Source organism: Oncorhynchus mykiss, chromosome 1, assembly GCF_013265735.2.
Source record: "Oncorhynchus mykiss isolate Arlee chromosome 1, USDA_OmykA_1.1, whole genome shotgun sequence".
Classification (NCBI taxonomy): Eukaryota; Metazoa; Chordata; class Actinopteri; order Salmoniformes; family Salmonidae; genus Oncorhynchus; species Oncorhynchus mykiss.
Window position 1 is genome coordinate 15,308,561 of NC_048565.1, and position 15,246 is coordinate 15,323,806.

Below are 15,246 nucleotides of genomic sequence, written 5' to 3' on the forward strand. Positions count from 1 at the left end.
TCATTGAGATTTCAGTGGTGCTGGAGGGTGTGGAAGAGCACTACCCTGGTATAGAATGTACACTCTAAATCAGTCTTACTTGTTGAAAAACAGACACAGAGAGAGTCTAGTACACAGAATGCTCCGTGTTCATCAATTCTAATAACTTTTAGCTAGCTGAGTACACAAAGTTTCTTCAGGAATGTCCTTTTCATATTGTTTTGTTTTAAAATCTCAAATTGATAAAGTGGTAATCTGCTGATTCTCTTCACCGCAGATCTAACCCATCACACCCCTCTTCAAGAGGGCCACGCTCCAGATCGCCTTATGTGCTCAGAGGTCCTTGATGAGGATCTACCCCATCAATACCCCATGATCTATTTTAAATGTAAGACTATGTTGCATATTTAAAATTAAACTGGTGACTATGGAAACAAATAGAAATGTGATTAACAATATTTTCAATATCCAACTTTATCCTCTGCAATACTTTTTACAGTAGGTAATAAGCTGTAGCTTTTCTTGGAGAAAATATATAAAACACATTGATTGCAATCTGGTATGAAACAATCAGAAGCAAAACGAAGGACCTCTTGGACTTACTTGAATTGTTTTTATATCTGGATTACTATACATATCATGGAGATCTTCTTGCTTCAAAACATTACAAAAATATAACAAGTGTGTGTTTGAGGTGGGGGAGAAGGGCACAGATCATATTTGCAATAGAGATGATATAGCATTACAGTAAAACCCATACACAACCTATGTTGTTGTCACGAATCTCGCCGAAGATGGTGCCTCTTCCTGTTCGGGCGGTGCTCGGCGGTCGTCGTCGCCGGCCTATTAGCTGCCATCGATTCCCTTTCCGTTTGTTTCCTGTTATCTGGTGTATGAGTGTTATCAGTATTTTTCCGGACAGTTTTTAGTCCGTTGTATTTTGAGACGGGTTGTTTCATGCGCCCTGGTGTTTTGCATGTCCTCTCTGCGCTTGACTCCTCCAGTCACCATTGTTAGAAGTTTGTAACAGTTGTAGACTTTCTGGTAAGGTTCAAATCCTTCCATTGAACACAAGCATTCCATTTATTTCTGTTTGATTGTTAAGAACAACCTGTTATCTTTACAATATACACTGAGTGTTCAAAACATTAGGAATATCTTCCTAATATTGAGTTGTACTACCTTTTGCCCTCAGAACAGCCTCAATTCTTGTGGGACTGAGTGACGAGCGGTCAAAGGCACTGCATCTCAGTGCTAGAGGCATCACTAGAGACCCGGGTTCGATCCCGGGCTGTATCACAACCAGACATTGAATATCCCTTTGAGCATGGAAAACTTTTTAATCACACTTTGGATGGTGTTAGGTTCTAACTTTTCAGAGTAAATAACTCACGGACACTAGAGAAGCTTAAACAAGTTTAATTCTTCCCAAAGGGTCATTACAGCTGTATTCAGACAAAATAACATTTCTCACCATCACAAATATATATACCCCACTATAGACACTCCTCCGGCTCTCCAATCCTTACATCTTATGGTTCCACAGGAAGAGAGTAATAGGGTAATAAACCCTTATTACTCCCTTCAGGGGATCTGACCTGACCTCAACCCCTCCTTCGCCTAATCCACAGATATCCATCTGCTCCCCTATAGCAATCCTATGACCTCCTCCCGTACACACAACACATTCCAAAGCCATGTCTTTCTACAGAAAACAATTCACTTCTGACATAAAACCCAGTCTCTTTCACTCCTTATATTCAACGCTTATATCTCAATGTTCAGAGTTCATCCCGAATCCAACAATGGTGTATCAATACACCCAGTCACTACAAAGATACAGGCTTCCTTCCTAACTCACAGTTTAATGGCTGTGATAAGAGAAAACTGAGGATGGATCAACAACTCCAAAATACTAACCTAAATGACAGAGGGTAGAGCAGGAAGTCTGTACAGAATAAACATTTTCCAAAACATGCATCCTGTCTGCAAAAAGGTGCTAAAGTAAAACGGCAAAACATGTGGTAAAGAAATTAACTTCATGTCCTGAATACATAGCGTTATGTTTGGGGCAAATCCAACACAAAACATCACTAAGTACCACTCTTCCTATTTTCAAGCATTGTGGTAGCTGCATCATGTTATGGGTATGCTTGTAATCAGCAAGGACTAGGGAGTTTTTGGGGTTAAAAAGAAACGAAATAGAGTTAAGCAAAAGCAAAACCCTAGAGGAAAACCTGGTTCAGTCTGCATTCCAACAGATACTGGGAGTCAAATTCACCTTTCAGCAGGACAATAACCTAAAAACAAGGCAAAATATACACTGCAGTTTCTTACCAAGACAACATTGAATATTCCTGGGTGCCCTAGTTAGAGTTTGGACTTAAATCGGTATTAAAAAAAACAATTTAATCTATTTTGAATTCAGGCTGTAACATAACAAAATGTGGAATACACTAAGTGGTATGAATACTTTCTGAAAGTACTGTACGTTAATCGCTATTAAACTCTGCTGTATGAAGTGATAATAAGGCACTCTGGTTGAGACCATCTGAATGGCTCCGGATTAGATCCCACACAGTGAGGTGATTTAAGGTAGCATCACTTCAGCCATTTAGCTAACATGAATCCTGCCACGATGCCTCCTGTGATTCCGCTGACAAGACTGCCAGCCACTGCACCCACCATCTGAGTGAACACCTTAGACTCGGGCTCCGCTGCAGGCACAACAGAGGGACACCACAGTTAAAGAACATGGCATTTTAGGGAATGTAGTACAACTAGTGCAAAAGCCTGTTTACTAAGCCGTTTAAAGATGTGAAACTGGCAATATTAACAGCAGTTAGCTTTGACTGGTTAGTCTCCATGTAGAAACCACTTAATTCCTTGATAGCATTTTCTATTTACTTATACCAGGGCTCTCCAACCCTGTTCCTGGAGAGATACCGGTCTCTAGGTTTTCACTCTAATCTAGCACACCTGATTCTAATAATTAACTGGTTGATAAACTGAACCAGTTAGTTACAACTGAGGTTGGATTGAAAACGGGACAGGAGCTCTCCAAGAAGAAGGTTGGAGTCTTGACTTATACATAGACTGGTAATTTTGTGAATCAATATCAATTTATTGATGGAGGAAATCATTACAAGGGAGCAAATATGACAACACACGGGTGGCTATTACGTACCTTGAACAGAGGCGGTATAGAATGCTCTCTCTGTATTCCCACTGTGGTGAATCACTCTACACTCATAGATGCCTTGGTGGTGCTCTTGGAAGTTATCTATGATTAAATGGCTGTTTGTAACCATGGCCTCCTTGGGTAGGGCCATATCTGGGATTCTGGTCCAGATGTACTGTTTGGCTTTGGGGTACATGTCTGACAAGCAGGTAAGGTTCAGCTGAACCCCATAGGAAATGGCCTGCTGTGGGAAGGACTGGATACTTGTGTTTGCTGGTCCGTCTGCAAAGATCAAACAAATGTTGTTAAAAATGCATAGATAATATGAAAGTATATACACTGAACAAAAATTGTATATTTCAATTTCAAAGATTTTGCTCAGTTACAGTACATATAAGGAAATCAGTCAACTGAAATAAATTCATTAGGCCCTTATCTATGGATTTCACATGACTGGGAATACAGTTGTGCATCTGTTGGTCACAGATACCTTAAAAAAAAGGTAGGGACGTGGTTAAGAAAACCAGACAGTATCTGTGTGACCACCATTTTCCTCATGCAGCGCGACACATCTTGTTTGCATATAGTTGATCAGGCTGTTGATTGTGGCTTGTTGTCCCACTCCTCTTCAATGGTTGTGCAAAGTTGCTGGATATTGGTGGGAACTGGAACACGCTGTCGTACACGCCAATCCAGAGCATTCCAAACATGCTCAATGGGTGACATGTCTGGTGAGTATGCAGACCATGAAAGAATTGGGAAATGTTCATCTTCCAGGAATTGTGTACATTGGGCTGTGCATTACCATGCGGAAACATGAGGTGATGTCGACGGATGAATGGTACGACAATGGGCTTCAGGATCTTGTCACATTATCTCTGTGCATTCAAATTGCCATCGACAAAATGCAATTGTGTTCGTTGTCCGTAGCTTATGCTTTCCCATACCATAACCCCACTGCCACCATGGGGCACTCTGTTCACAACGTTGACATAAGCAAACCGCTTGCCCACACGTCTGCCATCTACCCCATACAGTAGAAACCGGGATTAATCCGTAAAGAGCACAAATCTCCAGCATGCCAGTGGCCATCGAAGGTGAGCATTTGCCCACTGAAGTCGGTTACGGCGCCGAACTGCAGTCAGGTCAAGACCCTGGTGAAGACGACAAGCACGCAGATGAGCTTCCCTGATATGGTTTCTGACAGCTTGCACAGAAATGCTTTGGTTGTGCAAACCCACAGTTTCATCAGCTGTCCGGGTGGCTGGTCTCAGATGATCCCGCAGGTAAAGAAGACGGATATGGAGGTCCTGGGCTGGCGTGGTTACACGTGGTCTGCGGTTGTGAGGCTGGTTGGACATACTGCCAAATTACCTAAAACTGTATTGGAGGTGGCTTGCGGTATATAAATGAACGTTAAATTCTCTGGAAACAGCTCTGATGGACATTCCCGCAGTCTGTGTTGCCGATTGCACGCTCCCTTAAAACTTGAGACATCTGTGGCATTGTGTTGTGTGACAAAAGTGTACATTTGAGTGGCCTTTTATTGTCTCCAGCACAAGGTGCACCTGTGTAATGATCATGCTGTTTAATCAGATTCTTGATATACCACACCTGTCAGGTTGATGAATTATCTTGGCAAATGAGAAATGTTCACTAATAGGGATTTAAACAAATTTGTGTACGAAAATTTGAGAGAAATAAGCTTTTTGTGCATGTGGAAAATTTCAGGGATCTTTTTTTTCAGCTCATGAAACATGGGACCAACACTTTACATGTTGTGTTTACATTTTTGTTGAGTACAGATGTCAAAATGCTGTCATTTGTAAATGCAAATAGTACAATTATGAATCAAACGATGATGCGGACACGGTCAACCACTCACCACTGCGACCTGTATGCTCTAGACAGCTGGCCCTCGCTACATATTCATCGCCAGAACCACTGGCTCCAGGTCATCTATAAGTCTATGCTAGGTAAAGCTCCGCCTTATCTCAGCTCACTGGTGACGATAACAACACCCACCCGTAGCACTCGCTCCAGCAGGTATATCTCACTGGTCATCCCCAAAGCCAAGACCTCTTTGGCCGCCTTTCCTTCCAGTTCTCTGCTGCCAATGACTGGAACGAATTGCAAAAACCGCTGAAGCTAGAGACTTATATTTCCCTCACTAACTTTAAACATCAGCTATCTGAACAGCTAACCGATCGCTGCAGCTGTACATAGCCCATCTGTAAATAGCCCACCCAATCTACCTACCTCATCCCCATATTGTTTTTATGTACTTTTCTGCTCTTTTACACACCAGTATTTCTACTTGCACATCACGATCTGCACATCTGTCACTCCAGTGTTAATATGCTAAATTGTAATTACTTCCGTACTATGGCCTATTTATTGCCTTACCTCCTGACGCCATTTGCACACACTGTATATAGACGTTCTTTTTTTTCTATTGTGTTATTGACTGTACGCTTGTTTACTCGATGTGTAACTCTGTGTTGTTGTCTGTGTCACACTGCTTTGCTTTGCTTTATCTTGGCCAGGTCACAGTTGTAAATGAGAACTTGTTCTCAACTGGCCTACCTGGTTAAATAAAGGTGAAAAAAAGACATTGTCATAACAATTAGCGTGGGCATATTATTACAGTTCCAGTACCATCAGATAAGGTATCTTAAGCTTAGTTAGTAGAACACTTACATTGCACCTCCAGTTTCATCTCTTCCTTTACCTCGGACACCACGTTCTTGGCCACACACTGGTAAACCCCTTGGTTGCTGCGGTGTAGCCGGCCCGTGACATTTCCTTGTGCGTGTCGATGCAGATTCTTGGGCCACAGCTCCCCTTTTCTCTCCCACTCAATAGTAGGGGTGGGGTTGCCGTCACTTCTACAGCTCATCACCACTTCCTCCTCTTCCATCCCAGATGAGGAAGCACTGATGTTGATCTTAGGTGCATCTGGAACACAACAACACGTTACTATGAGATATCTGAGGACATATCATATTATCATATTGCTTCAGGGTCTATCTGATCCTGTCTGATCTACATGAGTGCCCAGGGAGTGGCGCCTTGAGGGCGATTAGTAATTCAGCATAAGTCAAACAGTTCAATAGCTCAAGGATTAAGTGTACTGTACTGCCATCAAGGCTGGAAGGAGACATCTTTGAACACAGTGAATCATTTCGGTAACACTCTACCGAGAGCATCCAGGTACAATGGTTTCTAACCTGTTAAAAGCATGTAGGAGCCTTTATAATGTCTTATAACAAGTCTTATTTGCTATGTTTCTCTATGTGTAACATTTTCTGACATCCCAAACTGGCTGGTATTTTAGTCCAGATCATTAGGTTTATAAGACATTATAAAGGGGTTCAAACATACTCATGACAAGTCTTACACTGCATAGCTGCATCATAATGCATTATACATGGATGCTCTCAGTAACGTGTTAGCATGATTTATTCACAAACTAACTAGGGACTATCACTAAGACACCGTATACCCATTCTGAAGTGAATCGGAATTGTAATAAGGTACTCACAGTGTATGTCGAGACAGTAAGAAACCTGTTTTGAGTTATTTCTCATGTCTGCTTTCACTTCACAGGTCAGACTCTTCCCAGTATAGTCCCTCAGGGCAGTAAGAGTCAGTGTGTCCGACACGTTAGCTGCATCCAAAGTCTGCTGAGTTTCATCTTTAATAAGCTCACTTCCTAGATACCAGCTTATGTGGACACTGTCAACGTGGTCAAATGCATCAACACTGCATGTTACATCACAAGCCACATTTTCCGTCAAAATACTTGGCATCACCAACACAGGTTGACTAAAAGCTGTAAAATCAGAGAGAAGTTGATGGAGAGTGATTTTGCTCTTTCACACGATGGCAAAACAAGTTATTTAGGCCTTGGCTAAAGTAGACTAGCATTATAATTTACAGTGTAAATATTTCAAACAATTCAAGACATTACTCAAGGCATTGACAGTAGTTTTTGAGGTTATGTCATCACATGCTACAATTATTCTACTTACCATAGACAGTCATCTTGACAGATTTTAGTTTTTTCTCTGAACTGTCATCGCACTTTGCATCACAGGTATATCGACCCGCATCCTCAATCTTCACGTTGGAAAATTTGAGAGTGCTGTTTTTGGTTCGCATACCATCAGAGTCAGTAGTAGCTCTTGTCCAGCTGAACTGTGGTGTCTTACAACTACCAACGCAAGCACAGGTGAACTGGAAGGCTGAACCTGCTAGCACAAATACCTCATTCCCAGGAGGTGAAATGGCGACTTCTTCTATCTGACTACAGACTACAAAACAACAATACATACATTCATTGAATACATAAAATATCCAAAGCATAAATGGAATTAATAATATGAATTTATTGATCAGAGAAAATATGTTTACCTGTGACATAGAAGAAGGCACACAGTTGAAGAAGTTGCATCTTTTTCATATCCAGGTAAAATATTGAGCTTGAATGTAAAGTTTTGCTGCAGAGCTTGGCGACTCGATGTGCAAGGTACCCTTTACTTTAAAAAGACTGGACATTCCATGATTCTGATGCCAAAAATGGCTAAGCTAGATCTTTTCCTGTTATTATGGGCTCCTTAAGTCATTTCCAAATGGAAACAATGATGGCGACAGGAAACCGTGTGTGTGTGTGTGAGTGTGTGTGTGTGTGTGAGTGAAAGTGAAAGTGATGATAAAGAAGCCCCTAGTCTCCTGTAATGGCCAGATGTGACACAAAGTTTTGCACTTAAAAATGTTGCTTTATTAAAATGAACACAAACTGATTTACAATTAGCATATAACACTATTACAACCATGGTCCATAAAACAGTATATTGAAAAATACATGAAACTAGACAAACTAGTGTTATACACAATGTTTTTACAAATATTTTACTAATTTGTTGAGTGTGCTTGAGAGTAACATTATAGTGTACTTTTTTTTATTGCGTTGTCAGGTAGGCTTTCTAAAACACTGTAGCAGCTGTATCCTTACAATAACCAATGTCATAGCAGTTCAGATTTTGTTCAATTCATCTCGGCCAAAAATGTGACTATTTTGTCTTGGGAGAAGCTGAGATATTGTATTCATCGTAATGGGCTCAACTCCAATTGCAGACCCTCTCCAAAATTCTCCCTTGAGCACGGATCTGAAATATTTTCTAAACTGCTCGTACTTCCACGTGTAGAGAAATTGGTTTGTAATAAAGATAGTGCAGAAAATAATCCATGAACATGTCCCAAGTGCCAATGGAACCGTGGTAAAACAACGTGCTGTTAATAACACCCGGAAAAGGGGCTCTGTAGTGAGGATGAATATGAAACACACTGCCAACACGTAGAACCCCCAACGTTTGTCCTTTCTGGGGAGCGAATAGGGAAGGTTATTCACGATAGGAAAATGTAATATGTTGACCCTCTTCACACTCATATGCACCCTTCGAAATATTTTGAAATAACAATACAAAACAAACATTGTCTGACCAATAATAGTCAACACCAGGGTACCAGCTTCAAATGGGTCAGAGATAATGGGCTTCCCTTCTTTGAGCAATGATGCTGCGGAAGCAGGGAGATATGAGCATCCTTCCTGTGGGTACCGCGAAGACGTGATCCAGGGAAGAAGAAATCCCAGCGCCGAATGCCAAGACGCAATTAGCATCCATTATGTGTGTCTTTTTTGGTAGATGGACAGATACGTCGCTGGTGATTTGGTAATCAACACGTATCGATTGACGGCTATGAGGGAATGGGAGAAAAGAGAAGTGATGCCGAGGAATAGGAGCGCATATTTGAAGGCTTGGTACCCAGCCGGAAAAGGACTACCAGAAGAAATCTCCACTGCCTCGTGCGGCATCCAAATCGCGCACACCAACATTTCGGCTATACAGCCGTTCACAATGAACGCATTACTAGCCGTTCGAAGTTTCTTACATGTCTTGACCAGGTAGACAACCAATAGGTTTAAAATTGTCCCAGACAAGCACATGAGAGAATAGACTGCCGCAAGGTTGATTTTGCATTGTGTCCCACATCTCAGTCTATCAGTTGCTCCGATTCGTTTGGCATGTTTGAAGAATAAAAACGTTTTTTCATACGAAAGGATGAAAGGAGTCCTTATGCAATATTGTTTATGCCAATCTCCTATTCAGTGGATATGTTCCCCATGTTAATGCGGCAGTGATACAGTTGCATGGGGGGGGGGGGGGGGGGGGGGGGGGTAATAGACTATGCGCGCAGCGCGCCTGTGGTGATGCTATAAGAAGAAGAATGGAGCAGCACGCAGGTTCATGTTAACACATAGCCTACACATCTAGCCTATTGCATCCAGCCTCGTCATTAATATTGAATGATTTCCAGATACTAAAATAACTAGAAGCGCAAATAGGCAGGGACTGATTAATGCAGGCAGGGTAAACAGGGGAAGGCCCTGGGCCCAGGCCAAAAGAGGGCCCAATAGGCAAAAAATAAAACAAAATAAACAAATATATACAGTATATATTATATATACAGTATACAGTTGAAGTTGGAAGTTTACATACACCTTAGCTAAATACATTTAAAATCAGTTTTTCACACTTTAGTCCTAGGAAAAATTATGTCTTAGGTCAGTTAGGATCACCACTTTATTTTAAGAATGTCAGAATAATAATAGAGAGAATGATTTATTTTGGCATATGTTTCATTCATCACATTCCCAGTGGGTCAGAAGATTACATACATTCAATTAGTATTTGGTAGCATTGCCTTTAAATTGTTTAACTTGGGTCAAACATTTTGTGTAGCATTCCACAAGCTTCCCACAATAGGTTGGGTGAATTTTGGCCCATTCCTCCTGACAGAGCTGGTGTAACTGAGTCAGGTTTGTAGGCCTCCTTGCTCGCACACGCTTTTTCAGTTCTGCCCACAAATGTTATATAGGATTGAGGTTGGTTCATTGTGATGGCCACTCCATTACCTTGACTTTGTTGTCCTTAAGTCATTTTGCCACAACTTTGGAAGTATGCCTGGGGTCATTGTCCATTTGGAAGACCCATTTGCAACCAAGCTTTAACTTCCTGACTGATGTCTTAAGATGTTGTTTCAATATATCCACATAATTTTCCTACCTCATGATGCCATCCATTTTGTGAAGTGCACCAGTCCTTCTTGCAGCAAAGCACCCCCACAACATGATGCTGCCACCCCCGTGCTTTACGGTTGGGATGGTGTTCTTCGGCTTGCAAGCCTCCCCCTTTTTCCTCCAAACATAACGATGGTCATTATGGCCAAACAGTTCTATTTTTGTTTCATCAGACCAGAGGACATCACTCCCAAAAGTACAATCAGCATGTTCAGTTGCAAACCGTAGTCTAGCTTTTTTATGGCTGTTTTGGAGCAGTGGCATCTTCCTTGCTGAGCGGCCTATATCAGGTTATGTCGATATAGGACTAGTTTTACTGTGGATATAGATACTTTTGTACCTGTTTCCTCCAGCATCTTCAAAGGTCCTTTGCTGCTGTTCTGGGATTGATTTGTACTTTTCGCACCAAAGTATGTTAATCTCTAAGAGACAGAACGCGTCTCCTTGTTGAGCTGTATTTTTTATTTTTTATTTATCTTTATTTAACTAGGCAAGTCAGTTACGAACAAATTCTTATTTTAAATTATAGCCTAGGAACAGTTTGTTAACTTCCTTGTTAAGGGGCAGAATTACATATTTTTACCTTGTCAGCTCGGGGATTCAATCTTGCAACCTTTCGGTTACTAGTCCAACGCTCTGACCACTAGGCTACCCTGCCGCCCCAATAGTATGACGGCTGTGTGGTTCCATGGTGTTTATACATGCTTTGGCAGACCAGGGGGTTTGGTCAAGACGTTTACACAGATCAGACACAGACAGAGTATGATTAGGTTGTTTATTAAATAATAAATCAAAAGAAAAGGATAGGTCTCCCCCATGAGACCCTCTCCGGGATACCGTCTTCTGGGCTCCGGGTCTTGCTGTATCCTGTCGGGCACACAAACTCAAATTCCCTCATCTTTGCTCGGGCACCGTCTCCAACTACACGGATGTCATCTTACTTCCCCCAGTCCTCTCCTGTGTGCTTCCCTTCTGGCAGCTTTATGGGGCATGTGCAGCTGGTGAGCAATCAGACATTGATTACTCACCAACTCCCCAATCACCCCCAATTAGTCCTTGGCGGAGAGCCCGTCGAGACCTGGCACATCCAGCAGATGGAGCCATCGCCTTGTGATGTACACTCCCAGCTCTGTCGGGAAGGGGACTGTCATTAGTGCGACGTACGTCTCCCTTCTCGATAGGGCATCCGCGTTTCCATGCTTCGCCCCTGACCTGTGCACAACAGAAAAAGAGAAGCGTTGAAGGGACAAGAACCACCTGGTAACCCGATCGTTTGTGTCCTTTCCCCTGGCCATCCAGACCAGGGGAGCATGGTCCGTGACCAGGGTGAAGTGGGTACCCAACAGATAATACTTGAGAGTGTTTAGCGCCCACTTCACCGCTAGACACTCTTTCTCCACAATGGAGTACTTTTTCTCTCTAGGAATCAGCTTTCTGCTGATGTACATGATGGGGTGCTCCTCCCCATCGTGTATCTGGGACAGAACGGCGCCTAGTCCCGTATCACACGCATCCGTCTGGACCACCATCAGTAACCTAGAAATCGGACGTTACGAGAATCGGATGGGAGCACAGCGCTTCCTTCAGATGGCTGAACGCCACTTCTGTCTCGTTCGTCCATTTCACTGTTTTCAGGGGGCGGGCCCTGGTTAGATCAGTGAGGGGGGGAAGCTATAGCCGCAAAGTTGGGGATAAATCTGCTATAGTATCTTGCCAGTCCCAGGAAGGACTTGACCTGTGTCTTGGTGCGTGGAACGGGCCAGTCACACATCGCGTGAACCTTCCTCTCCTGGGGATTGACGTTCCCCTGTCTGATCAAATACCCCAGGTACTCCACCTCCTCGAAACCTAGTTTGCAATTCTTGAGGTTCGCTGTCAACCCGGCTTGTCTGAGCGCGTCCAGCACCGCCTGGAGGCGCGTCAAGTGCTTTTCCCAGCCTTGGCTGTGGATGACGATGTCATCTGCTGATGGGGTCAAAGTACTTTGTTCATCAGCCGTTGGAATGTGGGTGGGGCTCCGTGGAGACCGAACGGGAGTACCCGGTACTAATACAACCCGTCTGGTGTCGGGAGGAGGCTGCCAACGATACCTGCCAATATCCTTTGGTCAGGTCAAGGGTGCTGATGTACTGGGCCTTTCCCAATCGGTCGATGAGCTCGTCCACCCTCGGCATGGGATATGCATCGAACAAGTTGATGTCATTCACCCCCTGGAAATCGTTACAGAAGCGGAGGCTACCGTCCGGTTTGGGCACCAACACAATGGGGCTGCACCATGCACTGTGGGACTCTTCAACGATGCCCATCCTCAGCATAGCCTCCACTTCCTGTTTCACGGTCTTCCTTCGGACCTCCGGAATCCCATATGGCCTCTTTCTTACCATTTCGCCGGGCTGTGTACAGATGTGGCGTTCAATGTGGGTCATGTGGCCCGGCTTCTCGGAGAACACCGCCGTGTTCCGATCGACAAGCTCCCTGAGCTCTTGCTTCTGGGCCGGGTCGAGGTCCTCATTGCTCGGAACCACCACTGGTCCCGTTGGCGTCCTGGGTCCCGACCACAACACGGCCAAAGCTGTTCTCTCGTACCACTTCTTCAACAGGTTCACGTAGTAAATCTATGGATGTTTCCGTCTCTCCGGTTGCTGTAGACGGTAATTGACAGGTCCCATCTTCTAGACCACCTCGTATGGTCTGTGCCATGTTGCCAGGAACTTTCTTTTGGCTGTAGGGATTAAGACCAGCACCCTGTCTCCCACCTGGAATTCTTGGGGCTGGGCTCCCCGATTGTAGACCTGGGCTTCGGTGCGTTGTGTCAACCGTGAACACATGACAGGCCATATGGCTGTCATCCGCTCCCTCTTCGTCTCCACGTGCTCTAACACGCTGCGTAATGGGGTCGGTTGGACTTCCCACACCTCCTTTGCGAGGTCCACTAGGCCGCGTGGCCTCCTCCCGTAGAGGAGTTAGAACGGGAAAAACCCAGTGGAGGAGTCGGGTACTTCTCGGATTGAGAACATTAGGTGGGATAGTAGCTGGTCCCAGTTCTTCCCGTCCTGCTCGATGACCTTCCACAGCATCTGTTTGAGCGTTTTATTAAAGCGCTCGACGAGCCCATCCGTCTGCGGGTGAAAAAGGTCCAGATCTGCTTGATCTGCAGGGGGGGATAAAACTCTTTCATGAGGCTGGACATAAACTTCGTACCTTGGTCTGTCAAGGTCTCGTTCGGGATGCCCACCCGGCTAAAGAGGTGGAACAGCTCCCGGGCGATTCCCTTGGATACCGCTGCCCGTAGTGGAATGGCCTCGGGATACCGGGTGGCATAATCTACTATCACCCGGATGTACCGGTGTCCTCGTGCTGGTTTAACCAGGGGTCCCACTATGTCCATGGCGATGCGTTCAAAGGGCACCCCGATGATCAGTAGGGGGACCAATGGGCTTCGGAAGTGGGCTTTCGGGGCTGTGAGATGACACTCCGGGCAGCTGTAACAGTAGACGTCCACGGCCCTCCTCATCCCGGGAGGCGATCCGTTCCCGGGTCTTCTCCATTCCCAGGTGCACCCCCAACAGGTGGGTGTGGGCCAGCTGAAGAATGGTTCCCACGTACAGTCGGGGCAGTAACAATACCTCTCGAAGTTCCCCCTGTTGGCGTGACACCTTATACAAAAGGTTATTCTTGATTTGGAAATGGTGGTATCGCCAGTCACTCACTCCCGGAAGTAGCTGTCCATGCACCGCTATCATTTGGGCTGCGGCGGATTTCAAGTTCGGATCCTCCCACTGGGCCATCCCGAATTGTCCCCTCAGTTGGCCCCCAGCGGGGGTCTCGACTGGACCCTCAAAATCGAGGAGGGGGAGGATGGGCTCCTCTTCCAGAGGTTCCCCAGGGGGTTCGGGTTCCGGTGCCCCCTCCGACTCCAGAGCCGTAGACCCATGCTGGTTAACCGTTTGCTTCCGGGCCACACAGGCTATTGGTCGTCCCCGCTCTCTTCCTCGGCCGGCTCGTACCTTCTTCCTCAACTCGTGTCCCCATAGGGCTGTGAACAGAGGACAATCCCGTCCCACTAGGAGAGGTACCGGCAGTTCTGGCACTGCACCCACTGTAATCTGGTGACTCCCTTGTGGTCCATACGGTTGATTACCACTTTGTGTCAACCATGAACACAGGAAATTGACATCTTCCTACCCCTTTCGGTCTCCTTGATCAGCAGGCACGTGGTTACGAATAAAACCATACATACTTCCGGAGTCCAATAGCGCTTCCGTGGCTGACCTGCTGTACGCCACAATGCATACTATTGTTTGTACAGATGAATGTGGTACCCTCAGGCATTTGGAAATTGCTCCCAAGGATGAACCAGACTTGTGGTGGTCTACAATTTTTTTTGATTTTCCCATGATGTCAAGCAAAGAGGCACTGAGTTTGAAGGAAGGCCTTGAAAAACGTCCACAGGTACACCTCCAATTGATTCAAATGTTGTCAATTAGCCTATCAGAAGCTTCTAAAGCCATGATGTAATTTTCTGGAATTCTCCAAGCTGTTTAAAGGCACAGTCAACTTAGTGTATGTTGGCTTCTGATCCACTGGAATTGTGATACAGAGAATTATAAGTGAAAAAATCTGTCTTTAAACAATTGTTGGAAAAATGACTTGTGTCATGCACAAAGTAGATGTCCTAACCGACTTGCCAAAACTATAGTTTGTTAAAAATAAATTTGTGGAGTGGGTTGTGCCGTGGCGGAGATCTTTGTGGGCTATACTCGGCCTTGTCTCAGAATGGTAAGTTGGTGGTTGAAGATATCCCTCTAGTGGTGTGGGGGCTGTGCTTTGGCAAAGTGGGTGGGGTTATATCCTTCCTGTTTGGCCCTATCCGGGGGTGTCATCGGATGGGGCCACAGTGTCTCCTGAACCCTCCTGTCTCAGCCTCCAGTATTTATGCTGC

General features: G+C 44.8%; 1 protein-coding gene across 1 annotated transcript; it reads right to left on the reverse strand.

Annotated features, from left to right (window-relative positions):
• Positions 1 to 1,382: 1,382 nt before the first annotated feature.
• On the reverse strand, positions 1,383 to 7,837 carry LOC110488652 (vascular cell adhesion protein 1). Its single transcript, XM_021561000.2, has 6 exons — positions 7,577 to 7,837; positions 7,195 to 7,476; positions 6,705 to 6,995; positions 5,861 to 6,118; positions 3,167 to 3,442; positions 1,383 to 2,696 (listed from the first exon to the last, which is right to left on the reverse strand). Exons 1-6 carry the CDS (start codon positions 7,623 to 7,625, stop codon positions 2,581 to 2,583), a joined length of 1,272 nt encoding a protein of 423 aa, XP_021416675.2. The 5' UTR covers positions 7,626 to 7,837; the 3' UTR covers positions 1,383 to 2,580.
• Positions 7,838 to 15,246: the final 7,409 nt, after the last annotated feature.

Excerpts from the sequence above, each read along its gene's own strand:
- LOC110488652 (XM_021561000.2), bottom strand. The coding sequence starts at position 7,625 with ATGAAAAAGATGCAACTTCTTCAACTGTGTGCCTTCTTCTATGTCACA. Across the intron at positions 7,477-7,576 it reads TGCCTTCTTCTATGTCACAG|TCTGTAGTCAGATAGAAGAA; the intron begins GTAAACATATTT and ends GTTGTTTTGTAG. Across the intron at positions 6,996-7,194 it reads TGTCAAGATGACTGTCTATG|CTTTTAGTCAACCTGTGTTG; the intron begins GTAAGTAGAATA and ends CTGATTTTACAG.